The sequence below is a fragment of the Protomyctophum bolini genome (genome assembly GCF_963924005.1).
Source record: "Protomyctophum bolini genome assembly, chromosome: 23".
Lineage (NCBI taxonomy): Eukaryota > Metazoa > Chordata > Actinopteri > Myctophiformes > Myctophidae > Protomyctophum > Protomyctophum bolini.
In genome coordinates this window covers 12,174,207-12,197,932 of record NC_137884.1, presented here as the reverse complement: position 1 = coordinate 12,197,932, position 23,726 = coordinate 12,174,207, and the positions used below count along the sequence as shown (strand labels likewise).

The 23,726-nt window shown below is 45.0% G+C and overlaps 1 protein-coding gene across 1 annotated transcript; it reads left to right on the top strand.

Moving 5' to 3' along the window:
- The first annotated feature begins 1,531 nt into the window (after positions 1-1,531).
- brd1a (bromodomain containing 1a) lies at positions 1,532-22,128 on the top strand. The gene is made up of 14 exons (XM_080757645.1): positions 1,532-1,994; positions 4,157-5,552; positions 6,484-6,640; positions 7,129-7,275; positions 9,021-9,149; positions 9,713-10,025; positions 11,876-12,208; positions 12,804-13,321; positions 13,609-13,789; positions 15,332-15,452; positions 16,851-16,984; positions 17,283-17,392; positions 18,315-18,469; positions 18,928-22,128. The coding sequence occupies exons 2-14, from the start codon at positions 4,177-4,179 to the stop codon at positions 19,109-19,111; spliced, it is 3,858 nt and encodes a 1,285-aa protein (XP_080613771.1). The 5' UTR covers positions 1,532-1,994; positions 4,157-4,176; the 3' UTR covers positions 19,112-22,128.
- The last annotated feature ends 1,598 nt before the right edge of the window (positions 22,129-23,726 follow it).

Here is a 23,726-nt window from a genome sequence, read left to right as displayed (position 1 = left end):
TAGCTATGGCGTCACCGGGGTGCGGGCCGGGGTGTAGGGCATCGTGTAGGGTCTTCAACATGGCGAAAAGAACAGGGCAATCAAAATAAAACTAACTAATTATTAATAATATGCACATAAAATAATGATTCCTTCTCGGTTAGAAACGCGCTACTGTTGCACGCTGGATCAGCCTAATTTCGTAGGCCTATATAGTGAGTAGTGACAGAGTTTTAATTAAAAACTTAAATGTTCCTTTTTATTTAAAACAAACCGACGGGGTTTCTTGTCACGAATGATCCTCTCTCAGGGGCCCTCTGGTGGTCAAGGATGTGTGTCAAAAATACCTTGTATTGTCATTATTGTTCACTTTACTGTACAAAAAATCTGAATTATTTATTGTAGGCCTACCATAGAGTAGACAGACACATCAGTAGACATTTTTCTGGGCCCCTGTGACCTGTGTATCCATAATGATGAATCTGATCCTCTTAGGCCTCACCCAACCTGCAACTAGAGTCCAGAATGGAACCTCTTCAGATTAGGGTATTTTTGCTTTTTGCAAAACACACTGTAACAGACATCTGTTGCAGTTTGTTTTGTTCAGATAATTATGTGATGGGCTGGCATGTTGGTATTGGATGATGTATAATGTATTCCTCTGTAGATTCCTTGCAGAACCATTTTATTTTATTTATTGTTGACATGAACATGACAGCAGGCCTTCATGTTTGACATGCAGTCAGCAGCAGTCTTGCCACACAATTAGAATGTGAGGCCTGAAAATAAAGATCATGTCAAACCTTTATTGAATTTGTAGGCCATGTTACACATTTGTTATTTTTAGGGTTAGCCTAACCCTAAAAAGGTCAGATTTTACAGGGGCCATGCAGTTTCGAATTGCAGCCGTCCGTATAGGTGCCCTTTGAGAGCGGTTTTGAAGGAGTCAAGGGATTTGCATGTCTTAATGACTGTTGGTAGGGCGTTCTACAATCGATCACATCTATCCATAGGCCTATCCTACGTTTATTAATGTTTTCAATGTTTATTAAGGTTTATTAATGTGTATTTATTAACAGTATGCAGAATAGATATACTGGTAGGCCTACATACATTTCACGCAGAACTCAATTCCCGTGACGCGAGGTAATGTATAGTTTATATTATAAGGGGGACCGGGGGTTGATCATTAATGTTGTTATGATGATGATGTGAATGTGATGTGATGGGATGCAAGGCAAAACAAAAATGAAGTGATAAAACAATAAGGCCATATATATATGTTCCTTTACTTTTATTTAATTTCCAAGCGACCCCCGCTTCTCCGCTACAAAGCAAGCCACAGACACAGCCCCACAGGGCCACAGCCCACAGAGCAGCTACCCGACCGTAACCCCCATGGAAAGCCCCAAGCGAGCCTCCCCCCTAGAGCCCCACCATAGGCCCTCACACACGGTCCTGACTCCTGACTGTCTGGGGGCTTGGCGGCTAGACGTCAAGTCGTGCGATACGTTACGTTACGTTGGTGGCTACGTTACGTTACGTTGCGTCGGGTGGGACGCATTGTTGTGTTGGGTTGGTTGGGGGATGAGCAGTAGTGAGAACAAACATAACCAATAACCACCACCGTCCACCACTACTACTGGAGCTCTGTGGCTCCACTGTGCTGCTGCTCTTCAGCCTGCAGTGAGTCGATTGTTGTCGGGCGGAGGGGAGAGCAGAACAAGAAGCTGTCGCTGCTCTCGACTCTTCGCTGCTCCTGTGCTCTCCCTCCCGCGAGGAGAGCAGCAGAGCACCATTCCTACGGCCAACACTGAAAGTCTGGATCAGGCCGCTTCTCGTTCCCCGGGACCGCCGTTCGTTCGTTGTGTGAAGCGGCGGAGAGAAAAGAGCCGTGAAAGCAGCCCCGTTGGTTGGATGAGAACACGGTGTACGGAGCCAGCGCCACCGCCGAGGCCGAGGAGGCCGCTCTGCCGCCGCGGGCCCGCCGCTCTGCACGAAGAACCACAGCCCAGGTCGGTCGCTTCTTTTCGGTCTATCGCGGAGGAGTTCTGTTGGGTTCTTCTGGCTGACTTTTCGGCTCTGTCTGTTGCATTGATTCCGGAGTGGAGGAGCGTGCTCTACAAACAAACCCAAAAACGCACGAAGGGAGGGAGGAAGGAAGGAAGGAAGCGAGCTGGTGGAATTGTTTTAATTTGTTTTTGTTTGACGCCATTTGCTCCGTGGGACTGGTGGGAGAAGGAGAAGGGGAGGCTACTGGTCGCTGCGCTAATGTTATTGTTAAAGCTCCAGTTATCAGTGCACTGACTCACTCAGGGTGCAGTGGTGGAAAAAGTAATCAATTTACTTAAGTATTAAAGTAGCCTACTCATTTTATGCATAATGTCCAGTCCCATTTGACAAGTCCAGAATGTATAAAATATCTTTTGAAAATTGCCGATCTAAATGTATATAGGGCTGAATAAGTGGTTAGTGTGTTTTGTAATAATCAAAATCTGTCAAAGTAACCAGTAACTAAAGTTTTAATATAATTGTAATGGAGTAAAAGTACATTTACTCTGAGATTTAGGGAGTGTACTGTGGACTCCGAGTGTACCTAGTGGAGTGTACTGAAAACTGGAAACACTCCAATGAAGTAAAAACTAAAATAGCCTACCTCAAAATTGTACTGTTTATACTTTGTCACTTGTTTATCTAAATTAAAATAAAACTGACATACAAGGCAGCTTTCAAAGCCCGGTCTGTGATGCATACAGTCGGTCTGTACTTTTTGTAATTAAGCTTTAGGTACTGGGCCACCACCACTCTGTCATACTGGTTATAATTGTTTTATAACAACAGCCTCTAAGTCTGCACCCTGTCCAAATAGCTCAGTCAGTATACCAACAGTTACTACTCTATATAGTATAGTACTAACGTGTAGGTGGCCTCCTCCTTCCCCCTGTGACGTTTAAATGACTCACTAACCCATTGATAAAATACTACTAACCAAGTTGCTGCTGACAGTTACAGTATACAGGAAACACACCTTTTTTGGCCCCCTGCCAAAGCGCCTGCTAATGTCCTTGGGTTCTAAGTTTAACACATTTCACGACCTGTAAGAATTTGACAAAATGTATTATTTAAAAAACTTTTATGGTAGAGTCATGTGCTCACCAGAGATAAACAAGTCAGCGAAGACCTAGTGTGAAAAGGCTATTTCCTGAGTGCCTGGATGTGACACTTGGATAGTCACTAGTCAGACTTTTTAACTGCTGTCAAAAATGTAACAGCAGCATTTGCCTGGTGGCAAGTGTAAATTTCTAATATTGTTTTACGCAGAGCTTCTGTTTGTCCTGCATGTGATCACCAGACTAGATGGGCATGCTCTACTTTTCTGAAATAAAGTTTTTATAATGCTTACAACTAAAACGTCTTTCTCCATCAACTAATGAGAAGTAAAGTTGCATGCAACTCTTGCCTGCGTTTAGGAAGTATGTTTGGTGTGAGCTGAGTCCAGCTTGTAGGATAAGATGAACGAGCAATGTTCTATTGTTCTTTCTGACTCAATGAAAAACAAATGCAATGGCGGGTTCATTGTGATGATTTACACCAAAGCGTAAATTCTCATGCAGAAAGGTAATTCCTTTGTCAACCTCGAACAGGAGAATGCACTTCATGCATCGTGGCGGGCCGGTCTTATCTCGTTGTCACCGTGGGCAACCTGTTCTTATCTTCTGAACACAAGTTAAGCTCTCAGCCCTCTAATTACCCCCCTGACATGTTTGTTTTGTGACAAATTTAGAGCTATGCAAGCAGTGTGTGTGTTTAGTGTCCGCAAACCGTAATACCGTAATATCTATGGTGGCTCGGAGGTGTGTGAATGTAGTTCATTTAGCTGGTGAGTCATGGTTCAAGGTTGTTGTATTAACCAGTTAGTTTCAACCTGGCGTCCCTATTTTGGGCATGCCATAATAAGGCAAAACTGGCAGATCTACAAGTTGTAGACCGTCTGTTTTCATAGAATGACCCCGTAAAGAACAGCCTCAAAGACCAGCAACAGCCTTTTACATTTTAAAAGATGGAAGCAAAAACTTGTAACGTGAGTAGCGTGACACCTCAGCTGATGGATGTTTATTTATTTATTTTTATATTCAGTATTTTTCTCACTGCCATGTGAACGCATTTCTTTCCACAGCGACACCACGGCTCTTGAAGATGAAGAAGAAAGCTCGGCATCACCGGGCCCCAGCACCCCAGAGGTCGCCGTCGCCCATCATGCCGTCGCCCAACAAGGAGATCCTGACGTTCGCCGAGGCCAAGCGCATGGTGGAGATGGAGATCGACGGGCGTGTCCACCGGGTGAGCGTCTACGACCAGCTGGGCGTGATCTCGGACGATGATCCCATGGCCCAGGAGATGCTGGAGTGCACCAGCAACAAGGAGAACGCCGAGAAGCCTCAGAAGCAGGTCCTGCTGAGGTCCGTCCGGCTGAAGAACAGCCGGGAGAGGAGGAACGCCGCGTTGGGCATCGCCGCCAGCGGAGACTGCAGGGGCGTGCCGTCGGCGCCAGGCGCCACGGGCCCAAAGCTGCCGGAACCCAAGTTCCGCACCGTGGAGTACAACCTCCCGGCCGTCCCCAAGCGGCCGTCCGCCTTCTACAAGCACGAGGAGAAGACGGAGGAGGAGCTGGACGAGGAGACGGAGTACGACATGGATGAGGAGGACTACGCCTGGCTGGACCTGGTGAACGAGAAGCGGCGGAGCGAGGGCGTCGGCCTGGTGTCCCACAATGTGTTCGAGTTCCTGGTGGACCGCTTTGAGAAGGAGTCCCACCTGGAGGGCCTGGACCGCGCCGCCGGTGAGCCGCCCACACCCGTCGACGAGGACGCCGTCTGCTGCATCTGTGCCGACGGCGAGTGCCACAACAGCAACGCCATCCTGTTCTGCGACATGTGCAACGTGGCGGTGCACCAGGAGTGCTATGGCGTGCCTTACATCCCTGAGGGCCAGTGGCTGTGCCGCCACTGCCTTCAGTCGCCTGTTCGGCCCGCCGACTGCATCCTCTGCCCCAACAAGGGCGGCGCCGTCAAGAAGACGGACGACGGGCGCTGGGGCCATGTGGTGTGCGCTCTGTGGGTGCCCGAGGTGGGCTTCTCCAACACCACCTTCATCGAGCCCATCGACGGCGTCCGCCTCATCCCCGCCGCCCGCTGGAAGCTCACCTGCTGCCTCTGTAAGCAGCGTGGCGTGGGGGCCTGCATCCAGTGTCACAAGGCCAACTGCTACACCGCCTTCCATGTCAGCTGCGCCCAGAAGGCCGGCCTCTTCATGAAGATGGAGCCCATCAAGGAGGTGACGGAGGCGGGCGAGCCCACCTTCTCGGTGAAGAAGACGGCGTACTGTGGCGCGCACACGCCCGCCAACTGCATCCCGAGGCCCCTCGCCATCTACGATGACGCCAAGCCTAAAAATGGACTGTGTAAGAAGGCCCGCAAGGGGTTAGGGGGCCGAGGGAGGTCGAAGAGGAAGAGCAAGCCGGAGCCTGAGGAGGACGCGGTGCCCGCCACTGTGCCTAGTTTCCCCCCTGACAGGTGAGACCACTGATAGCATGAAATATGGTGCATTGTGTGGGATTCATGCAATTAGTACATTGATGTTGCTTCTTTTTTTAATATATATGCTCTGTGAAATTTGTTGGCAAAATTATGTTTTTCCCCATAACTACTAGTACTACAAATAACATGTGGCAGCGAAGCCTAGTAAAATGGTTTGTATTTTGATAGCTCGAAATAATAAAAGTTGCTCCTATTCCTAATTTGTTTAAAACACTGAAAATATTACAGATGGTACCACGTTTCGGCCACCGTTGACATTGTCAAATGAGCATGCTAGGAATCCAAACTAAAATATGGTTACAAATCTGTAAAGTCAAGTCAAGTTCAGCTATTTGAGTCCAGGCAAGTCAAGTGGTCAACTTATCCCTGGACTAAATGGCTGAACTTGTACATTGTACAATATTTGTACAATGTACAATTTGCTCTTCGAGAACATTGCTATGTTTCAAGCACTGTAGTACTAAAACTTTCACACAAATTGAAGTCCAGCACCAGGGATGAACTGGATGTGCGCAACCCACTGTTCTGAACTTTACCAAAAGAGCTTTACATTGTGTAATGTGCATCACATTCACCCACTGCACACTGTGCACAGCAGAGGCAACCATGCAAGGCACCATCCTGCTCATCAGGAGCAGTTTGGGGGTTCAGTGTCTTGTTCAAGGACACTTCTGTCTAGTAAACCACACTTAGAAAAGAATCATCTCAGAGATATTGTGAAATGTACTGAAGTACTGTGTTACTATAACGACTTGCATGACATTTCAATGTCATGCAAAAAGGTCTCGCAGGCAAGAGTTTACAGACTAATATATTCCCAGCACATTGAAAGTGCAGTATCTCCTTGTTGTCCCATTCTACTTCTCAAAATGGGATTTCCTGCTCATGTCTATCTTTGTCGTTCCAGGTTGAACACCATTCTCAATCAGGTCTCTATTCAGAAGAAGAAGGCATTTGTGGAGCTGGTGTTGAACTACTGGTCGCTGAAGAGACAGTCGAGGAACGGCCTACCTCTGATCAGACGTCTGCAAACCAGCCAGCAGTCCCAGAAGACCACACAGACGGTCAGTCCAGCGAGCGCGCACACACACATATTGATATTAAAGCCATGTTGAAGTCTGACTCGTATAGTTACTACAAATATCGTCCATCATTTCTATCTGTCGCTTCTGAGCTCCATGAGCGAGGAACGAAAATGTTGATTCCTTTCACTAGATTTGTACAACCGAGAAACATTTAGTAAATTCCACCAAACAAACCTGGAACAAAATGGTGCGTGCAAGTGGAAGAGCATTATGTCTTTCGAAAGAGAGCACCTGCTACCGGCTTAATCTCTCAAGCCCTATTTTATGCAAGCTCCTATAATGACATGGCCAAAATAGGGTGCCACGTTGAATGTTTTTCATATTCTACAGAAAAAAAGAAAGGGTCTGGGTGCTCGAAAGTTCAAAAAAGGTTAGCGAAGGTGCTCTTTGGTGAGGGTCTGAAAACGTGCATCTAAAACGTCTATTGTACTATTTGGTGTGGTTCTTCTTGGCTGTTCTTCTGTCAGGGACCGGGTGTCCACAAGCAGAACCAGGAGGAGGGCAGGGCTCTGAAGGAGCAGCTCAAACAGTGGCATCGTCTCCGCCACGACCTGGAGAGAGCCAGACTGCTGCTGGAGCTCATCCGCAAGCGAGAGAAACTCAAGAGAGAAGAGGTACCGTACGGAGGGAGTGAAGAGGATGTTACAGCATTGTTTCACCAACTTTTTTTATTTTTTATTTTTAAGTTTTGTTTTTGGGGCTTTTTATGCCTTTATTGATAGGTAACAGTAGTCAGACAGGAAAGGGGAGACGGCCTGGGCCGTGGCTCAGCGGTCCAGGCACCTTGGCTGGTAATCCAGTCTGGCAGTGTGCTGCGGGTTCGACTCCCGATCCCGACAGCCTTTACTGCATGTCACTCCCCCATCTCTCTCTCCATTTCCTGTCAGCCTACTGTCTGTCCCTCCATAAAAAATATTAAATAAAGGCGAAAGCCACAAAAAAAATTAAATAAATAAAAATAATAATAATTAAGAGGTGTTGAAAATAGCCATACTACAAGCTCACAACGCGGCCAGAAGTGGCGCGTTGTGCACTGTCTTGTAGATCTGCTCTTTTCACTAGTTTGACTCACGGCCAAGCGTCTAATCTCTCGTTTAGGAACCGATGCATTACAGCAAGCTAGAACTGAGATGTGTATAACTAAACGATCTCTGGTTTGATCGCTGCATGCCTGAAACCACATTTTTGCTTGGCAAACACTTTGGCAAAAACCTTTGGCTGGAAAAAAGTGTCTACACCTATTTATTCAGTCTACACGTCACACAACTTTCCTTTTTTTAAGTGTATAAATTAGGCTTAAATTGGCAGCTACAGGTACAGTGTTCTGGAACAGTACACAGTACAGTACACACAACAATCCATACGTTTCCATGCGTTTATACACACATTATAGTTGTCATTATATATTTATTTAGATATAAATATGACAAATGGTAAAAAAAAAACAGAATTAGAAGCTATAACGCATCATACTGTGCTGCTTTAGAACCTTGCAAATTTGCTATTTGTGCTATTTTTATATTTTTAATTAATTTATTGTTGAAAAGTTGCCCAAAATAGGGACAATTCTTGGCCTTTGTCCTTGAGAAAGAAACTGAATCTGCTCCCCAAGCGCCACCCGGTGGCAGCACACTGCTACTAATTGTCAGGATATGTGAAATGCAGAGAATGTATTTCGAGATCAATACAAAAATGAGTAGTGTAATAAACTATGACCGTTATGCATACACAGTGCAGTGTGCAAAATAATATAATATTCATGTATGGTATTTACTATTTTATGTACAATATGAACAAGATGTGTACAGTGAGTCTAGGACCACAGTATAGAATGCAATAGTCTTATCACTAGTTGAAAGAAAAATGAAATGTTCAACAATTGGAAAACTGCTGGTGAATAGATTGAGAAGAGACTGGTTGATTTTGACAGCACATTTTGATTTAGTTTTAGTTTTTTGAGTAACATTGTATTTAGTTTTAGTCATATTTCAGTCACCTGAAATGTTTTAATTTGTCGACAAAATGTATTTTGGAGGGCCTTGATGGTGTCGTAATGGCAGATTTTACACTTTGCTGCAGCGCAACGCGTTGTGAGCTTGTAGATCCGCTATTTTCAGATTGCATCACCAAAGTGCAACCAAACATAAAAAGTTAGTTCTACTGGATCGTTTCTCTATCAGTCCCTCCTTAACATTTTAGGCTAGTTTTAATCTGTTGACCAAATTGTCAGTATATTTACTATTTAGTCTTATTTTAGTCATTGTAGCTTAGTTTTAATTTAGTTTTTATTACGTTTTTGTCAGTGAAAAATGGCAGTCGAACATTTTCTAAAATGTCTGTCTGTCTGTCTGTCTGTCAGATGAAGCTACAGCAGACCCTGCTGGAGGTACAGTTGTCTCCGTTCAACATTCTTCTCAGGGATCTACTGGATCAACTCCAAGAGAAAGACCAGGCTAAGATCTTCTCCCAGCCTGTCGACCTCACCGAGGTGAGCTTACCCGTCGCCAGAAATAGCCCAAAATGACTAGCACATACAGTATCTGCTGTGGTTGTAGGTGGTCTACCTACTACTTCTATGACACCCACTAGTTGACAAGTAGTACTGCCTGAAGCTCATAAGCCCAATATCCTCCCTTACCAAGTGGCCACTTTAATCCTCTGGCGTCTGGCATTTTGTTTTAAAATATGGTCATGGGTGGTATGGCAGGCATGGAAGGATTGTTAAAGGAGACTTCCATGCTAGCAGGCTTTCTTACCTTTATTTGTAGTTGTTACGTCCCCACCAAAGAGGTCCAGGTGTTATTTTGTGCAAAAGTGCATTATTGGCTATTTCCCCTAATATAAGCCCTCACTGGGGTTTGGGTTTTTGTGCTAATTCGCTTATTTCCATCTAAATAAGTAGTAAAGTATGCCGCTTGGGAATTGGGATGTACTAGTATTTCAATGCATTGTCTGGTTTGACTTTTTGTGCTATTTTTGACACGTTAGGGATGCCGGTTGTAAATGTGGTAAAATAACGTCCTCCCTGGCGCTCTGTCCGTCTCCCACTAGGTTCCCGACTACCTGGACCACATCAAGCAGCCCATGGACTTCTCCGCCATGCGGCAGCGCATCGACACCCAGGTCTACAGCAGCCTGGACCGCTTCGAGGGCGACTTCAACCTCATCGTGAGCAACTGCATGAAGTACAACTCCAAGGACACGTACTTCCACCGGGCCGCCGTGCGGCTCCGCGACCAGGGCGGCGTGCTGTTCAGGAAGACGCGGCGCGACGCGGAGCGCATCGGCTTCGACGCGGAGAGCGGCATGCACCTCCCCGAGGCACCCAAGGTGGAGGCGCAGCCGGCATTCTCCTGGGAGGACGGTAAGGAGGCTGCCTTGCAGCCAGCGATGACAGACATGGTTTGGACATCTGTTATGGAAATACCCGACAGTACCTGAGACCTTTACGGGTCCCGGAGCCGTGTTTTACCATAATAATTCACCGTAATCATCTCGGAACTCGGGTCTGGTTTCATTATGTACAGTATAATACCTGAGCGGCTCTGAAAAGACTCGAGCTCAGCGCTGATCGGTAGATAGCACTGACATGCGATGAGATTGCTGCAGCACAATATATGGGGAACGCATGCTGTCAGTTCAGTACAAGCATGGTTGGGCGATATGACTTCAAATTGATTAATTTACACATTCATTAACCATTTATAACCTCCTCCTTATGGCTATTGACGTAATTAATTAAAAAAGCCATCATATAACCGTTCACGTAAATGACGTAATCACTTTATTCCCTATAATTGGGGTCTTGATGTATCCAAAAAAATTGGGGCTTGATTAGAGCTTAATTTGACTTAGTTATTAAAATAAACGATGATAGCTTAGCATCCCGGACATCTGACTGTGTAGCACAGTGGAGAAAACTAGCGGATGTTGTGATCACGTGGACAGGAAATTACATCGCCAGATTAGCTCTATTTGGTCAAAATCGGCATAATGGTGAAGTTACCGCCACCATCAGGACTGGGTATAATACTATAGGATTACCGTGTTAGAATGAGATATAGGCCCTCCTTTATCAACCGTGCGTACGCCAAAATATGGGTGCTCGCCGAAATTACCGACATTTTCGGCATTTACCATTTCAATATAACATGTTTACAATGTATTAGTTTGTGCTTAATCAACCAGTGCTTTACTGGCCTTGTTATGCGAGCGCACTTGTGAGATGATTTGGGAGCGCATGCAGTGATGCGGAATATGTGATTATGATATTATAAAAAAAGCCATAAATAGACTGCACGTTTTTTTTGTGACAATGACAAGCATACCTATTTGCAAGTAGCAGGCTATAGGCGTAAGGGGCTTAATCATTCAACATTTAAATAAGTGCTTTGACAGTTCAGATAAAAGCAAGATAATTTCCGGGGGTCGGGAGGACGGGACCGCGGCGTGCGTTGCCAACACATACCAGCGCAAGCGGCAAGCCTTCATCCATATGTGACAATGATCAAATCACTACATAAACGTTGATTATGACTGCCTTGACGACATGATAGCCTATCTCTCATGCAGGCATCACTGAGTCACCCACAGGACTTTAATATCACAGCAGTGCACTGCGCACAAATGGGTAAAATTAATATAGGCCAGCCCAAACGTATTCCATTCATGGCGGTGCGATGTCGATGTGTCATGTAGGTGCGTGCGTGCGTGCGTGCATAACAGCAAGGAAAGCGAGGTGAGAGGGAAACAGACGGGGTAGGCCTACAACTTTATTTAATTGATTGATTTCATAGGGCATGCCAGATAGATTTCAGCCGTCACATTTATTAACGTCAGAATGAAATTAAGGAAGGATCAGCTGTTTGCGATCACTTTATAAATGCCGTGGCGACGTGGGTGTACTACGAAACCTGCACTCTAATCTGTGGCAGATTTTACACTCGATTGATAAATGAGGGCCATAGTGTGTATGTCACGGATTTGTCTATTGGCATTAAAATGACGAATTAGAAGGCACAATCCACTGTTAATGAGGGTGTCCATAAGAGGATTAGAAAAATATGTAACCTCTTGGTGGCACAGTCGGTAGTGCCTCGATCAGTATTCGTTTATAAGTAAGTTATTTGATCTAATTATTGGTTTCCGGATATATATTCCCAGTTAACCGACCAGCCCTAATCCAACGCCCCTTCCTCTGTGAACCCCCCCCAGTGGACCGTCTTCTGAAGCCAGCCAATCGGCAGCACCTGTCCCTGGACAAGCAGCTGCACCAGCTGCTGGAGAAGTCGGACCTGACGAGCTCCATGAAGTCCAGCCCGTCGCGCAGCAAGCGCCTCAAGCTGCTCAAGAAGACCATCAACGACGTCCGCAATGAGATGAGCCTGAAGCGAGTCCTGCCCTCCCACCACCGCAGCCACCATAACCACCACAAATCCCACTCCAACTCCACCTCTTCCGCCTCTCTTTCCGTTTCTTCCCGCCCGGCTCCAGTGTCAGCCGACGAGGAGAGCACAAAGACCAACGGACACAGCCCAGACGATGAAGGTCTGTATCAAAACTGAAAATGTCTTAAAATGTATTAATTATCCATTATGGAATAGCAATGCAGGATCATCCATGTCCACATTGCAATGTGTCTTGGAATCAATTCATTTCCACACCTCAACTGTGTTCATGTTTTTTGGTTTTGTTTTCATACCAGCTTACGTTCATTGTCTTTACATTTTGTATCTGAAACTGAAGGAAGATCAAATAAACTAAACTAAACTAAAACTCAACTGGTTGGCGGAGACATAAACCCATTGTCTGGAATCTAGCCTGATTCGTTATGTTTGTCTTTTTCTCACTTTGCTACTCAGTCTGGCCAGGCTCCTGTTTGACCCCTATTTCCATTACGTAGGCAAGTCAGGAAGTGACTGGAGTTTTACATCATATTAACACTGGTCCTCTCCACAGACCAATCAGTACTTCAGAAGCCACAAGTTGTTTTCTCCCGTTTGGGAGAAAGGATTTCCGGACATTTACGAAGTGGGAAAAAAATAACGCTGAATGTAGCAAGCAGGCTGGATTCCCAGACTAATAAAGCCACGTTGACATGGTGTTTAAAGGTCTTTAATGGTCTGTCTGTTCCACCCCACAGGGGACAAATCTATGCCCCCCAAGCTGGAGCCGTCAGACTCCATACCTCCCCTCATCCACCCAGACGGAGACCCTGAACCGCCCACGCTCAAGCCCATCGACTCAGCCCCCGACTGCCACCGCAAGACCCCCGACAAACGGGTCAAGGGGAAGACGCCAGACCAAATCTTCTCCTCTCCTCCTCCTCCTCCCGTGCTTCCCACTCCCCCCGCCCCTCCTCTCCCGCCACCACGCCTCAACGGTCACTCTCACTCCAACGCCAAGAGTGCCTTGCCAAAGGGCAACGTGAGCGTGGTCGCCACTTCCACGCTGGCCGAGCCCGCCGCCACGGTCAGCCGGCGGACCGCCGTGCTCTTCCGCAAGCGCAGGGCGCCGGCCGCCGCCGCTCCCATCCCTCACGCCGCCCGAAAAGGCTGCCGGGGGGCCGGAGGGGGAGGGGGAGGGGGGAGCACGGGTGGAGGAGGTGGCGGCGGCGCGGGGCCGGACGGAGGTGGCGCCGGCGGGAAAGGGGCCAAAGAGGTAAGCTTGTCACAATTGTTACATCCGCGTTGAAAACATGTAGCTGCTATTTCCGCTATTTTCTTTTTTAAGTATACAATTTATAAAAATATAGACAGTATTTTCTTGGTATATTTCAGCTATTTGTCATATCTGCCCTGTGTACTTCTTTATTTTCGAAGCCTAAAAATCCAAAACAAAATGTCATTTCTGTTCACAATGTATCACCAAAAACGCAATTTAATCGCTAATCGCAAATTACTTGCGTGACAATTTGTCATCAACTTAAATGTGTGATATATTGACAGCCCTACAAAGAGGAGGAGGAGGAGGCGCTGGGCTCCAAGACCTTCCTGTCCGTGGTGATACCGCGGCTGGAGAACCTGCTCCACGGCCGCAAGAGGAGACGCGGGGGAGACGGCGAGGGGGGCGGAGCAGAGGGGGAGGGCGCCGCAAAGGGGGAGACCCCGGTGAAACGTCTCGACACGGGTGAGCAAAAAAACGGGTCACATGTTGACCAGACGCACGGCACGAACGCACTAAAGACCCGAGGCCGATTCTACAAGTGCCTTCTAAATCGGTTGTTCTCCGACATTTTTCCAAACATTTTTTCAAAAATAGCAGATTATAAAAAAGTACAGATTATACAAGGTCACGGCGTGTCACTTCATGCGGCGCTGTGGCCTTGTACCGTATATCTGATATTTTTGAATGCTTAGGAGAAGGAGGGAGACCCGCACACTGCCACTTTCTGGTTCAAGAGCTTTTTATTTAATGTCCACAATATGCAACGTTTCGGTCTTTCGACCTTGCTCAGGCATGAATGGGAAATGCTAAAATGTAAAATCTCTCCAATGCTTTCCCGGTTTTAATGGGTTAGCAGAGCATTGAGCCAGACCAGTATTACATGATGTAGTTTAGAAATTATCTGTGTTTTTGTGGTGCATTCGCACAGGATAAGCAAAATCAAATCAAAATCAGAATTCAGGACCAGCGCTTTTCTTCGCCTTCGCTGTTTGCCTTGTTACAGAAGCCCCTTTGGGAAAAAAACACTGTGCAATGATTTTGGTCATTATGAAAGACAGACTTGTCAACAATAAAATATAAATCAAGCGATCAAAATACGTGATTTAGCCTAAGACCCAGCGTGCACGGTGGGAGCTGCGCTGCACTGTGGATATTATGTAATTTTTTGTTATTGAATAACAGATTAAGGTAAGAAAACGGCTAATGAGGAATTCACCTTTTAAACTTGTCCTTTCTGTGTGTGGGACTCGAGTAGAGATTAATAGACTACTATTGACGGTTGTTAATTTCAGCCCGAGCCCTGGGCCCTAAAATGTATGCAAATTGATCGGGTCGGGCAGGGCTCCGGTAAGTCCGGTTGTGGAAAAAAATAAAACCAACCATCCCCAAATTGGAATTGCGCATGTTGAAGGGCCTTTGTAGGCTGCGCCTCCAATAGCACTTTCACTTCTGCCCATACTAAGTCAGACATACCCTTTCACAGTTTAAGACAATCCGTGCTATCCTCGAGATCTCTCGTGGAAAGTTATTGAGGTCACCTGGGCCATCCACGAGAAACACGAGATTTGAGATTTAAAAATTTACCTTTTTTTTTTGTCTCTGTTAGCTTCCACAGCTAGCATCCAAAGGCCTCTCATTGTAGAAACGGCGTACATAATAGTCCGCGGTACACATGCATGAGGTTATTAGTCTTATTTATGCTCAGAATGGCATAAAATGCCTTGTCTATAGCCTATTAAATTTAAAACGTTAATCCAAGCCGCGCTGATGTTCATCGCTGCTGGTCCGTCCGTCCCCTAGGCTTACCCTACAGAAACGACACACCACATCACTTCCGGCGCGGGGCGGAAGTGACCCGTTTTCTATGGTTATTTTGCTGGCATCGGCGCCGCCCTCTGGCCTTGAAGGCTGGGCAGTATTGTGTTCCTTGGTTGAACTGTTGGTTTCCCACTGCATGTGCGTTACTTTGGGGTCTTGACTCCCGCTGCCTCGTCTCCTCTTCAGGCCTGTCTAATGGCTTCCTGGAGGACGAGGAGGAGGACGAGGAGGAGCACAAAGAGCCTAGGAGACGCTGTGCGTCAGAGTCTTCCATCTCGTCTGGCAGCAGCCTGCCAGGCAGCACCAGGTAGGACTGAGCATAGATATGGCCGCTCGCTATGTTATCCCATTTAGGCCTGACGTCGAAATGTAGTTTTCTGAAAAGCCTTATATTTCTGTATCAGATTTGAGGCACATTTTCACGATTAAAAAAAAATAGCAGACCTACAAGTTCATAGCGCGGCACTCGGTGCCACGCTATGAGCTTGTAGATCTGCTATTTTTCAATAGCTAAAGCAGGGTTCCCCAATTAATTTTCCTCAAGGGCCATATTTTGACTACGGTACCAGGCTGGGGGCCGAGTCCGCGTGAGGTCTTGCCCTGAAAATTAATTTTCAGGGCAAGACCCCATTTGAAAAGGATGCCCAGTTTGACATGCATAGGCATAGGTGGGCCGCCTTTTGGGGAACCTGGAGCTAAAGTATAACATAATGCTTTAAAACACCAAAAAGCGTTCCTGCCCAAAATGGGTTATGCATGTATGCTAGACGGACTGAGTTGTCAATGCTGTGACATATGGAGTACCGAAGTCCTGACGTCACTCGTTCATCCCCATGTAATTTTTCTATGGAGAATAACATTGGGTCATCTTAGAATCGTCTCATATAAGAATCATGGTAAAAAAATCAACAAATTGTCCCTGGAGGTGGCTCTGTATCAGTTTACGTTAGTCAGTCACGCACATTTGATAAAGTGTATTTCGGCAGCGTCACATCTGTTGGTGCTTCATATCCATACGAGTCAAACCGCCGGCATCATTTGTTTGTTTTTGGAACACAATTCTTATATGACGCGATACTAAACATGTCTATGGGAAAGGGTTTATTACGCCTCACTATTTATGTCTATGACATCATAGACTGACGACACAGCAGGACACACCTTCACTAATGTGTAATTTATACTCCATTGCTTGATGGTGTCGCACGGATCTACAAGCTTCCAGCAGCTGAACTAGGCATTCTTAAAGTTGTGCTGAGTATTTTCAGTGGTGTGTGTACAATATGTACAATATGTACACACACTGTTCTTTGATAGTGACAGTAAAGCTCAATTCATAGCGGTAAGCACAACAAAGTCACTTTCTGACAGGAACTGCTCTTAGGACTCTCTTTGCAAGTATGGATATTCTGAAAGTTTATATCCAATGAATACAGTGTTGGTTAATATTAGAACCCTGAACTGCTGTGAACAGCAGGTAGTTGGTACAGAATACAGATTAGAAACAACTACTTTAATAATGGTAAATGTGTAGGTAATCAATGAAGATTTTAACATTTAAACATTTATTGTACATTGGCAAGGCAGTACATTTGTATTCCGTAAAAAATAATTGTAAAATATTTCGTTATATCTTTCTCCCAGCACCACCCTTAGTCTTCCAAAATGTTATATTAAATGTTATATCGTTATATCTTTCTCCCAGCACCACCCTTAGTCTTCCAAAATGCGGGAAGGGGAAACCCGCCCTGGTCCGGAGGAGCACTGTGGACGACAAAAGCGAACTCATCGCCTGCATCGAAAACGGGAACTTTGCGAAAGCCGCTCGGATCGCCGCCGGTGAGTTTGGAGTACCAGACGATGGTGTATTTTAACCCATTTAGGCCTGAAAATGTCTTCTAAATCATTTCTGAAAGATTTGAGGCACATTTTAACAATTTTTCAGTTTTACAGTGCCTCACCAGGAGAGTTTGTTCATATCGCACTTTGGTCTTTTTGCAGCATTTTTAGAGCCTATTAGTCAGGAGCTGTAAGTTACCAGGCCTTTAGAGGATCATGAGTTCCATTTACATTTTGTGTGGTGATTCTGCGTGTGCTCAACGTTAACGCTCTTCTGCTGCTGTCTCTGCTTCTACAGAGGTGGGCAACAGCAACATCTGGATGCCCGCTAGTGCTGCAACGATTGCACTGGAGCCCCTAAAGCTTGTTTGGGCCAAATGTAGTGGATACCCCTCCTACCCTGCGTTGGTGAGTGCCTGACTGTGTGCTAATCAGGGAGTGTGTTATATCAATGTCATCCGACTGTAAATACTAGCTGTCTTCAGTTCTACAGTATGTACATGCAAAGAAGACCGTTGACACAAAAGACATGTGGTTGTGGTCATACTCCTAAAATTCTAAACACGTGTCTAGTTCTGTTGGTACTTACTGGCATTAAACCTTTGAAAACATTTAACTAGCTTCTCCAGTAGGTGGCAGCCTTTCATTATAAACCATCTCACAATTCAAGGTAAAACCATGTATTGAAAGGAATGGACAGACTGAATGCATTGTCTGAATATAATAACTGATGCAGTTGCTCAGACAGGTAGCATGAGGTGTACTCCACCACGTTCAACACCACGTGTTGAAACCACCACGCCTTTATCCCATTAAAACCTAGAAGGCATCTGTGCCATTTTAGATTTTAGCGTTGGCTATTCAGTATTATATCAATAAAGTTACACCCGCCCAGGCGGTGGCGTAACCGTCTGGGCACCCGCCTGGTAATCCAGTCGCAGTGTGCCACGGGTTCGACTCCCGAGCCCGACACGGCCTTTACTGCATGTCTTCCCCCATCTCTCTCCCGTTTCCTGTCAGCCTACTGTCTGTCCCTTCAAAAACCAATAAAAGGCGTAAGCCGCAAAAAAAATCTTAAAAAGAAAATAATAATAATAAAGTTAAACCCGCATGAAGTGAGGGGCGCTCTTATCATCATACATCATCATCATATCACATCACATTCTGTGCTCAGCCAATCAGCTTCACACATGCACACACACACACACACACACACACACACACACACACACACATCCAGTGGCTACATTACAAGCCCACAGTGCGACACGAAGAGAAATGTTGGAAGTGTGGAATAATTTTTAATTACCCCCCCAACCCCCCTGCACAGATCATAGACCCCCACATGCCCCGGGTGGGCTGTCAGCACAACGGGGTGTCCATCCCCATGCCTCCCATGGACGTGCTTCGCGTCGGCGAGAAGATGCAGATCAAGGAGGAAGAGAAGCTCTACCTGGTCCTCTTCTTCGACAACAAACGCAGCTGGTGAGTGCCATGTAAAAGGCAAGGGTAAACGAACCATCCGTCGACACTTCTCCTGCCGCTCATTATTACTGCCGCTACTGCTAACACTATTGCTCTGATGACAGGCTTTTGGTAATGCGAGTACTTGGTCCTCTAATGACTTGACGTTTGGCGTGTGCGATCTTTGGAGTGTTTTTGGTGTGGATTTTGGGTTTAGCACTCCACTGAGAAATCCCACTGTTGAGCCACAACCTCTTTTTCTAGTAAGTAAGCCTTGCAGAGCCATGAGTTTCTATCGCGTGAGGCAGCTTGATGTACAAGTACAGCCCCTGGACATGACGCTAGTATGTCGCAGGGACTTACCCCCAATCCAACCCTTGATGCTGAGTGCCAAGCAGAGCAGAGCATTTTGTTATAGTCTTTGGTATCCCAGTCACACGTATGACGCATGTCATTTGCTCTTGTCCCCCTCCTCGCAGGCAATGGCTACCTAGATCCAAGATGGTTCCTCTGGGGATGGACAAGACCATAGACAAGATCAAGATGATGGAGGGACGCACGTCAAGCATCCGCAAGGCTGTCCAGATAGCCTTCAACCGCGCCATGAACCACCTGAGCATAGTGCAGGACGAGCCTATCAGCGACCTGAGTGATGTGGACTGAAAGACGCACACGCTTTTGTTTTACTTTACTTGTGAGGACATATATTTTAGCGTGTCGATTTTATGAATGCCATTATAACGGCTTTTCTTAAGGCTGCAAGCTCGCAAAACACATCCAGCGCTGCGATGTGTTGTGAGCTTGTAGATCTGTTATATTTGGTTCGCGACACAGCCCCACCTAAATTTTAAGCGGGAATAAATTTAACCTCAGCAGCCCAGACCCCTAAAGCCCAAACTCTATATGCCTAACCCTAACATGACTCTATTCTTAACTGTAAGCCTAACTCTTTAAACCATAAAACATTTGGCCCTCACAAGTATAGTAATACAAGCGCTCACTCTCACACACACACACACACACACACACACACGTGCGCGTCTTACTCCTCAAACCGTTTTTGCTCTCAGGCTGACCTGTACCTCTCTGATATCAGCTACCTTACTCTTCTGACTGTCTCCGCAGAGGCCTCTAAACACGTGTTTACTGGACAGCCGTCATGGCGGTCCTCCCCCTGGTGTGTCCGTTCCCTTACATACACTCCTCTCAAAACTGGCCGGACATTGTCCTGGTTTGCTGCTTAAAACGAATGTTCCAGTCTGTCCTTCTATCTCCTGACTGTGTGCCGAGAGACTGCTGCCTGCCATGTGTCTTCACACCGCTGTGTTCCTTCCTAAACCACTCTGCCGATCCCCTCGCTCCTTCACGCACTGCCTCCACGTCATTTCAACACACTCCGCTGCGTATCCATTGTGTGTGTTCGGTTGTGTACTTTTTAAGTGCATCTCGGGTCTCTCAACGGGTCGCAGCTAGCTTGTAGATCGTCTATTTTCAGCATGCACCCAAGACTCCCAAGTGTAAGGTCAGTCATTGTTGTGACTGATTTTTTTTCCGACAAAAACAACTGTAGATTCAGTCTACTAAAATCATATGGTATTTATTCCACTAAAACTAGACTAAAGGTGACACATTTCAGATGACTTAAATACAACTAAAACTAAAAAAAACTGCAATTTTATGCAAAATACAGAAAATGCGATGTTCAAAGCTTTGGAGCAGGGTGGGAGATTAACATTGAAGGTTGCAGCACCAAAATGTGGCTCTGTTTTTGACAGGTTTATTTACACAGCCACGCTGCTGTCCACCTACAAGACCAGCCACTGTGGTAGGTCACCAACGACCAGGTCTGTCCTACACTGCAGAATTCCTTGCGTTAGAGGCGACATATTTTGCTTTAACTTATTTCCTGTCATATCGTCGCTGTCGGGGAGGCTGAACTCAGGTTCTACATAAAAGTATAAGGATACCCAGGATGGATGCATCCAAACTATGTGCAGATTTGAGACTTTGGTCCACTGAGGAGAATTAATTAAACATAATGATAAACAGCTTAGATTTGGGGAAATTGGCTTCCTCATTGCCTCGCTCCCTGCGTTGGTGGTATAGTGGTTCGCATAGCAGCCTTCCAAGCTGTTGACCTGGGTTTGTTCCCGGCCAACACAAAACAATCTTGTGGACCACAATGGCAACAAGCCACGGCTTTTTGTGTTCTCCTTTTAACATAACCTTTGACTGTACTACCTGTACTTTTAACAAACCTGATAATTAAGTATTCAATCAATCAAATTCATATGCCAATGGCCATTGGCCATGTGCAAGTTCATATCAATTGGACAAACCACTGAGGAGGAATATAGTTTTCCTCATTTTATAGTGGTTGGTTCTTTTTTTTGAGTGGGGCAGCCGCTCAAATGCACAGCTTCGTTTGTATGTCTGTGTCCTTTTGAGCACGGAATGTGCTCCTATGATTGGATATTATGATGTTGACATCATCGGACGTCATCATTGTGATGAAAGGCACCGCTCACTTCACACGAGTCTGAATTGTCTTCTCTTCTATGAATCATGCAAAGCTGAAAATGAGCACTGTGAGAAACAAAACAAAATAGTTAATTTCTCACCCTGCTTTTTTGAGTGTGTTTCTGTGAGTGGTCAGATCAGCATACTGTAGCCAAAGCTTATTTTCTTGCCAGGTAACAAACATTCACTCAAGTCAAATCCACATAAAAGAGGACCTTTTGTTTATATTTAAATGACCGTTGTAAATAATCTGTATAATTGCCTGACACTAACTTATTTTGTAGTTTTGACGAGAAAAAAAGGGTACTGTAAAAGACTTTTCTTAGTATTTATACTTTGATTTGTTAGCAGCACTAAGGGTGTGATGCTGTCTGATTTAAGAATAGATAAATAAAACAGCTCATAGCCTTAGTGTGAACGAATAGGGCTAAAACATGTTTCTGAAAGTATTCCCTTCAAAAGTTCAAAAATTTCTATTGTTTATAATAAGTTATTGAAGTTCCATTTGACATTGGTCTTATTTTGTTTGTTTGTTTTTTACTTGGGTGGGAGGGGCGATGGGGGATAGTTTTAGTATATTTTTGTTCACATATTTATAATATTAAATCTATATGTAAGTCTCGATTGCTCATACCGGAAGTTTAATGTGGAAAACAAAAAAGTGTTCCTCTCAAGAAAACCAAAATAAATGTTGCTGCCCAGATTTTTATTTGATTTGATATGTTTTACGGATACATTTGTGTGACGTGCAAATCTATTGCAAAGACAAGAAAGAAATCATGTAAACGTTTATTTTCTAACATTATTTGACTGTTAACTTGAGCGTATGGCTACAGTTCTTGGGAAATGTGCCTGTGTTAACTTATTGTAAAGTATTTTGCATTACTTTATATTCACAGAAAGACGTGAGTATCTATTGTGGTAAATGTGGCACATTTTGAGATGGATTCTAATGGTTGCCTTTTTAAATAACCTTTCATTTCATACAATTTACCTGTAGACTTCATGACATTCATTTTTATAGTAGACTTTTGTTTTCTGGGTAGCATTGAATGGTTTTGGTATATTTCATTTTATATTTAATTGTAGACTTTTTTCCCCTTTTTTTGTCATATTGAAGAACTATTGCTGGGACTGTTTCTTTTGTACTAAAGCAGAAAATAAAACAAAAAAATTATAATATAAAAGTAAAAATTGTATGTTTTGTTTTTTAAATCCCCACCAAGTAGGTATATGATTTGTCCTCATCTGTCTTGGAGCCAGCTTTTACCTGGAAGCTAGTGGATTGTGTTTTACGCTTTCTACAGTATGTACCTGCAACACAAGTGGAACCTAACAAGTTTACGGAATATCTCAATCAGTATGTTTCTATTATAAATGTCATGATGTGACATATTTTCCACTTGTTATTTCTAACATTGCTGTTTGTTAGACTTTTTCCTTGGCATTAATGTTCCTATTTGCCACTTCAATGCTCTATCTGCACTTGGTAAAACAGACCAGAGCTGGCTCTGTACTTGTATTTCAACACTAGAGGGAGACCTTGCAATATTTATCACAGTCTCATAAAGCAGCATAATATGATGCACTGGGATGTTGGATTGTGAAGTCTTGCCTGACTTGCTGTCCTAAAGCATAAACAACTACTGTCCATAGGATATTGGATTTGATCTTTCCCGTCATCACTTATTTGGTAGTGGTTTGCATGGGTCTAAAGTCGAGCTGATTTATGATAATGGTCTTCACTATTAATATGCGCAACTACTTTCTCATGTCTGTCTGTCTGTCTGCCTCTCTCACTCTGACTCTTTCTTTGCCATCTCCATCCATTCCCCTCTCTTTCTCCTGTGGCCCACAACGAAGGATGAGCCAATGATCCATGGGTCAGCGGTTCGAATCCCGGCTCCTTCTGTCTACATGTCGAAGTGTCCTTGGGTAAGACATTGAACCCCAATTGTCTCCCGATGTGCTGGTTGGTATACCTTGCATGGCTTCCGCCGCAATCGGTGTATGAATGTGTGTGTGTGAATGGGTGAATGTAATGCACAAACTATCTAGAGCGCCTTGGATAAAGGCGCTATATAAATGCACCATTTGCCTGTATTTACCATTTTGTCAATCATCCTTCTCCTAAGTTGTGCTGTCAACCAAGTATCCAGAGTTTATATAATTTTGTCCACATCAATTCATATCTCATAACATGAATATTGATTTTCTGTGGGCAATGCATTCAGACATGTGTCACTTTGCCCATACTTGAATCTGTAATTGTTTGTCCCCTGTCTATAACAGACACATTCACATATGTGTTAGTGGACTAAACATTATTCCAGAAAATATGGGTACCAAGATTAATTGAAAAGAAAAATAATAAAGAAAAAGTATTATGTCTGTGTACATCTGCTATGTTGTGATTGTGAGCGTGGATCTACTATTTTTCATAGCACATACAAAATCACAAATTGTGTATCAGCATTCAGCGGTGACCATTGGCCCAATTATTTTCAGATGGGGGTCCGTGGCCAAATACATATGGGGCCTGGGGGGTCCTTTCATTGACATTGAAAAGGTTTGAGAACCACTGCTTCGTTTCCAGAGCAGATTTGAATGTCCCGCCCTGCAGCCGAGCGACTCCTCCAGGATCATAGGAGAACACGCCGCTCTGCAGCGTTGCCATGGCTGCTTATTATAAGCGACTATGGGGGGGGGGGGGGAGTCTTGTTTATACAGTGTAGTTTGGTATTGCTTAACGTGACCA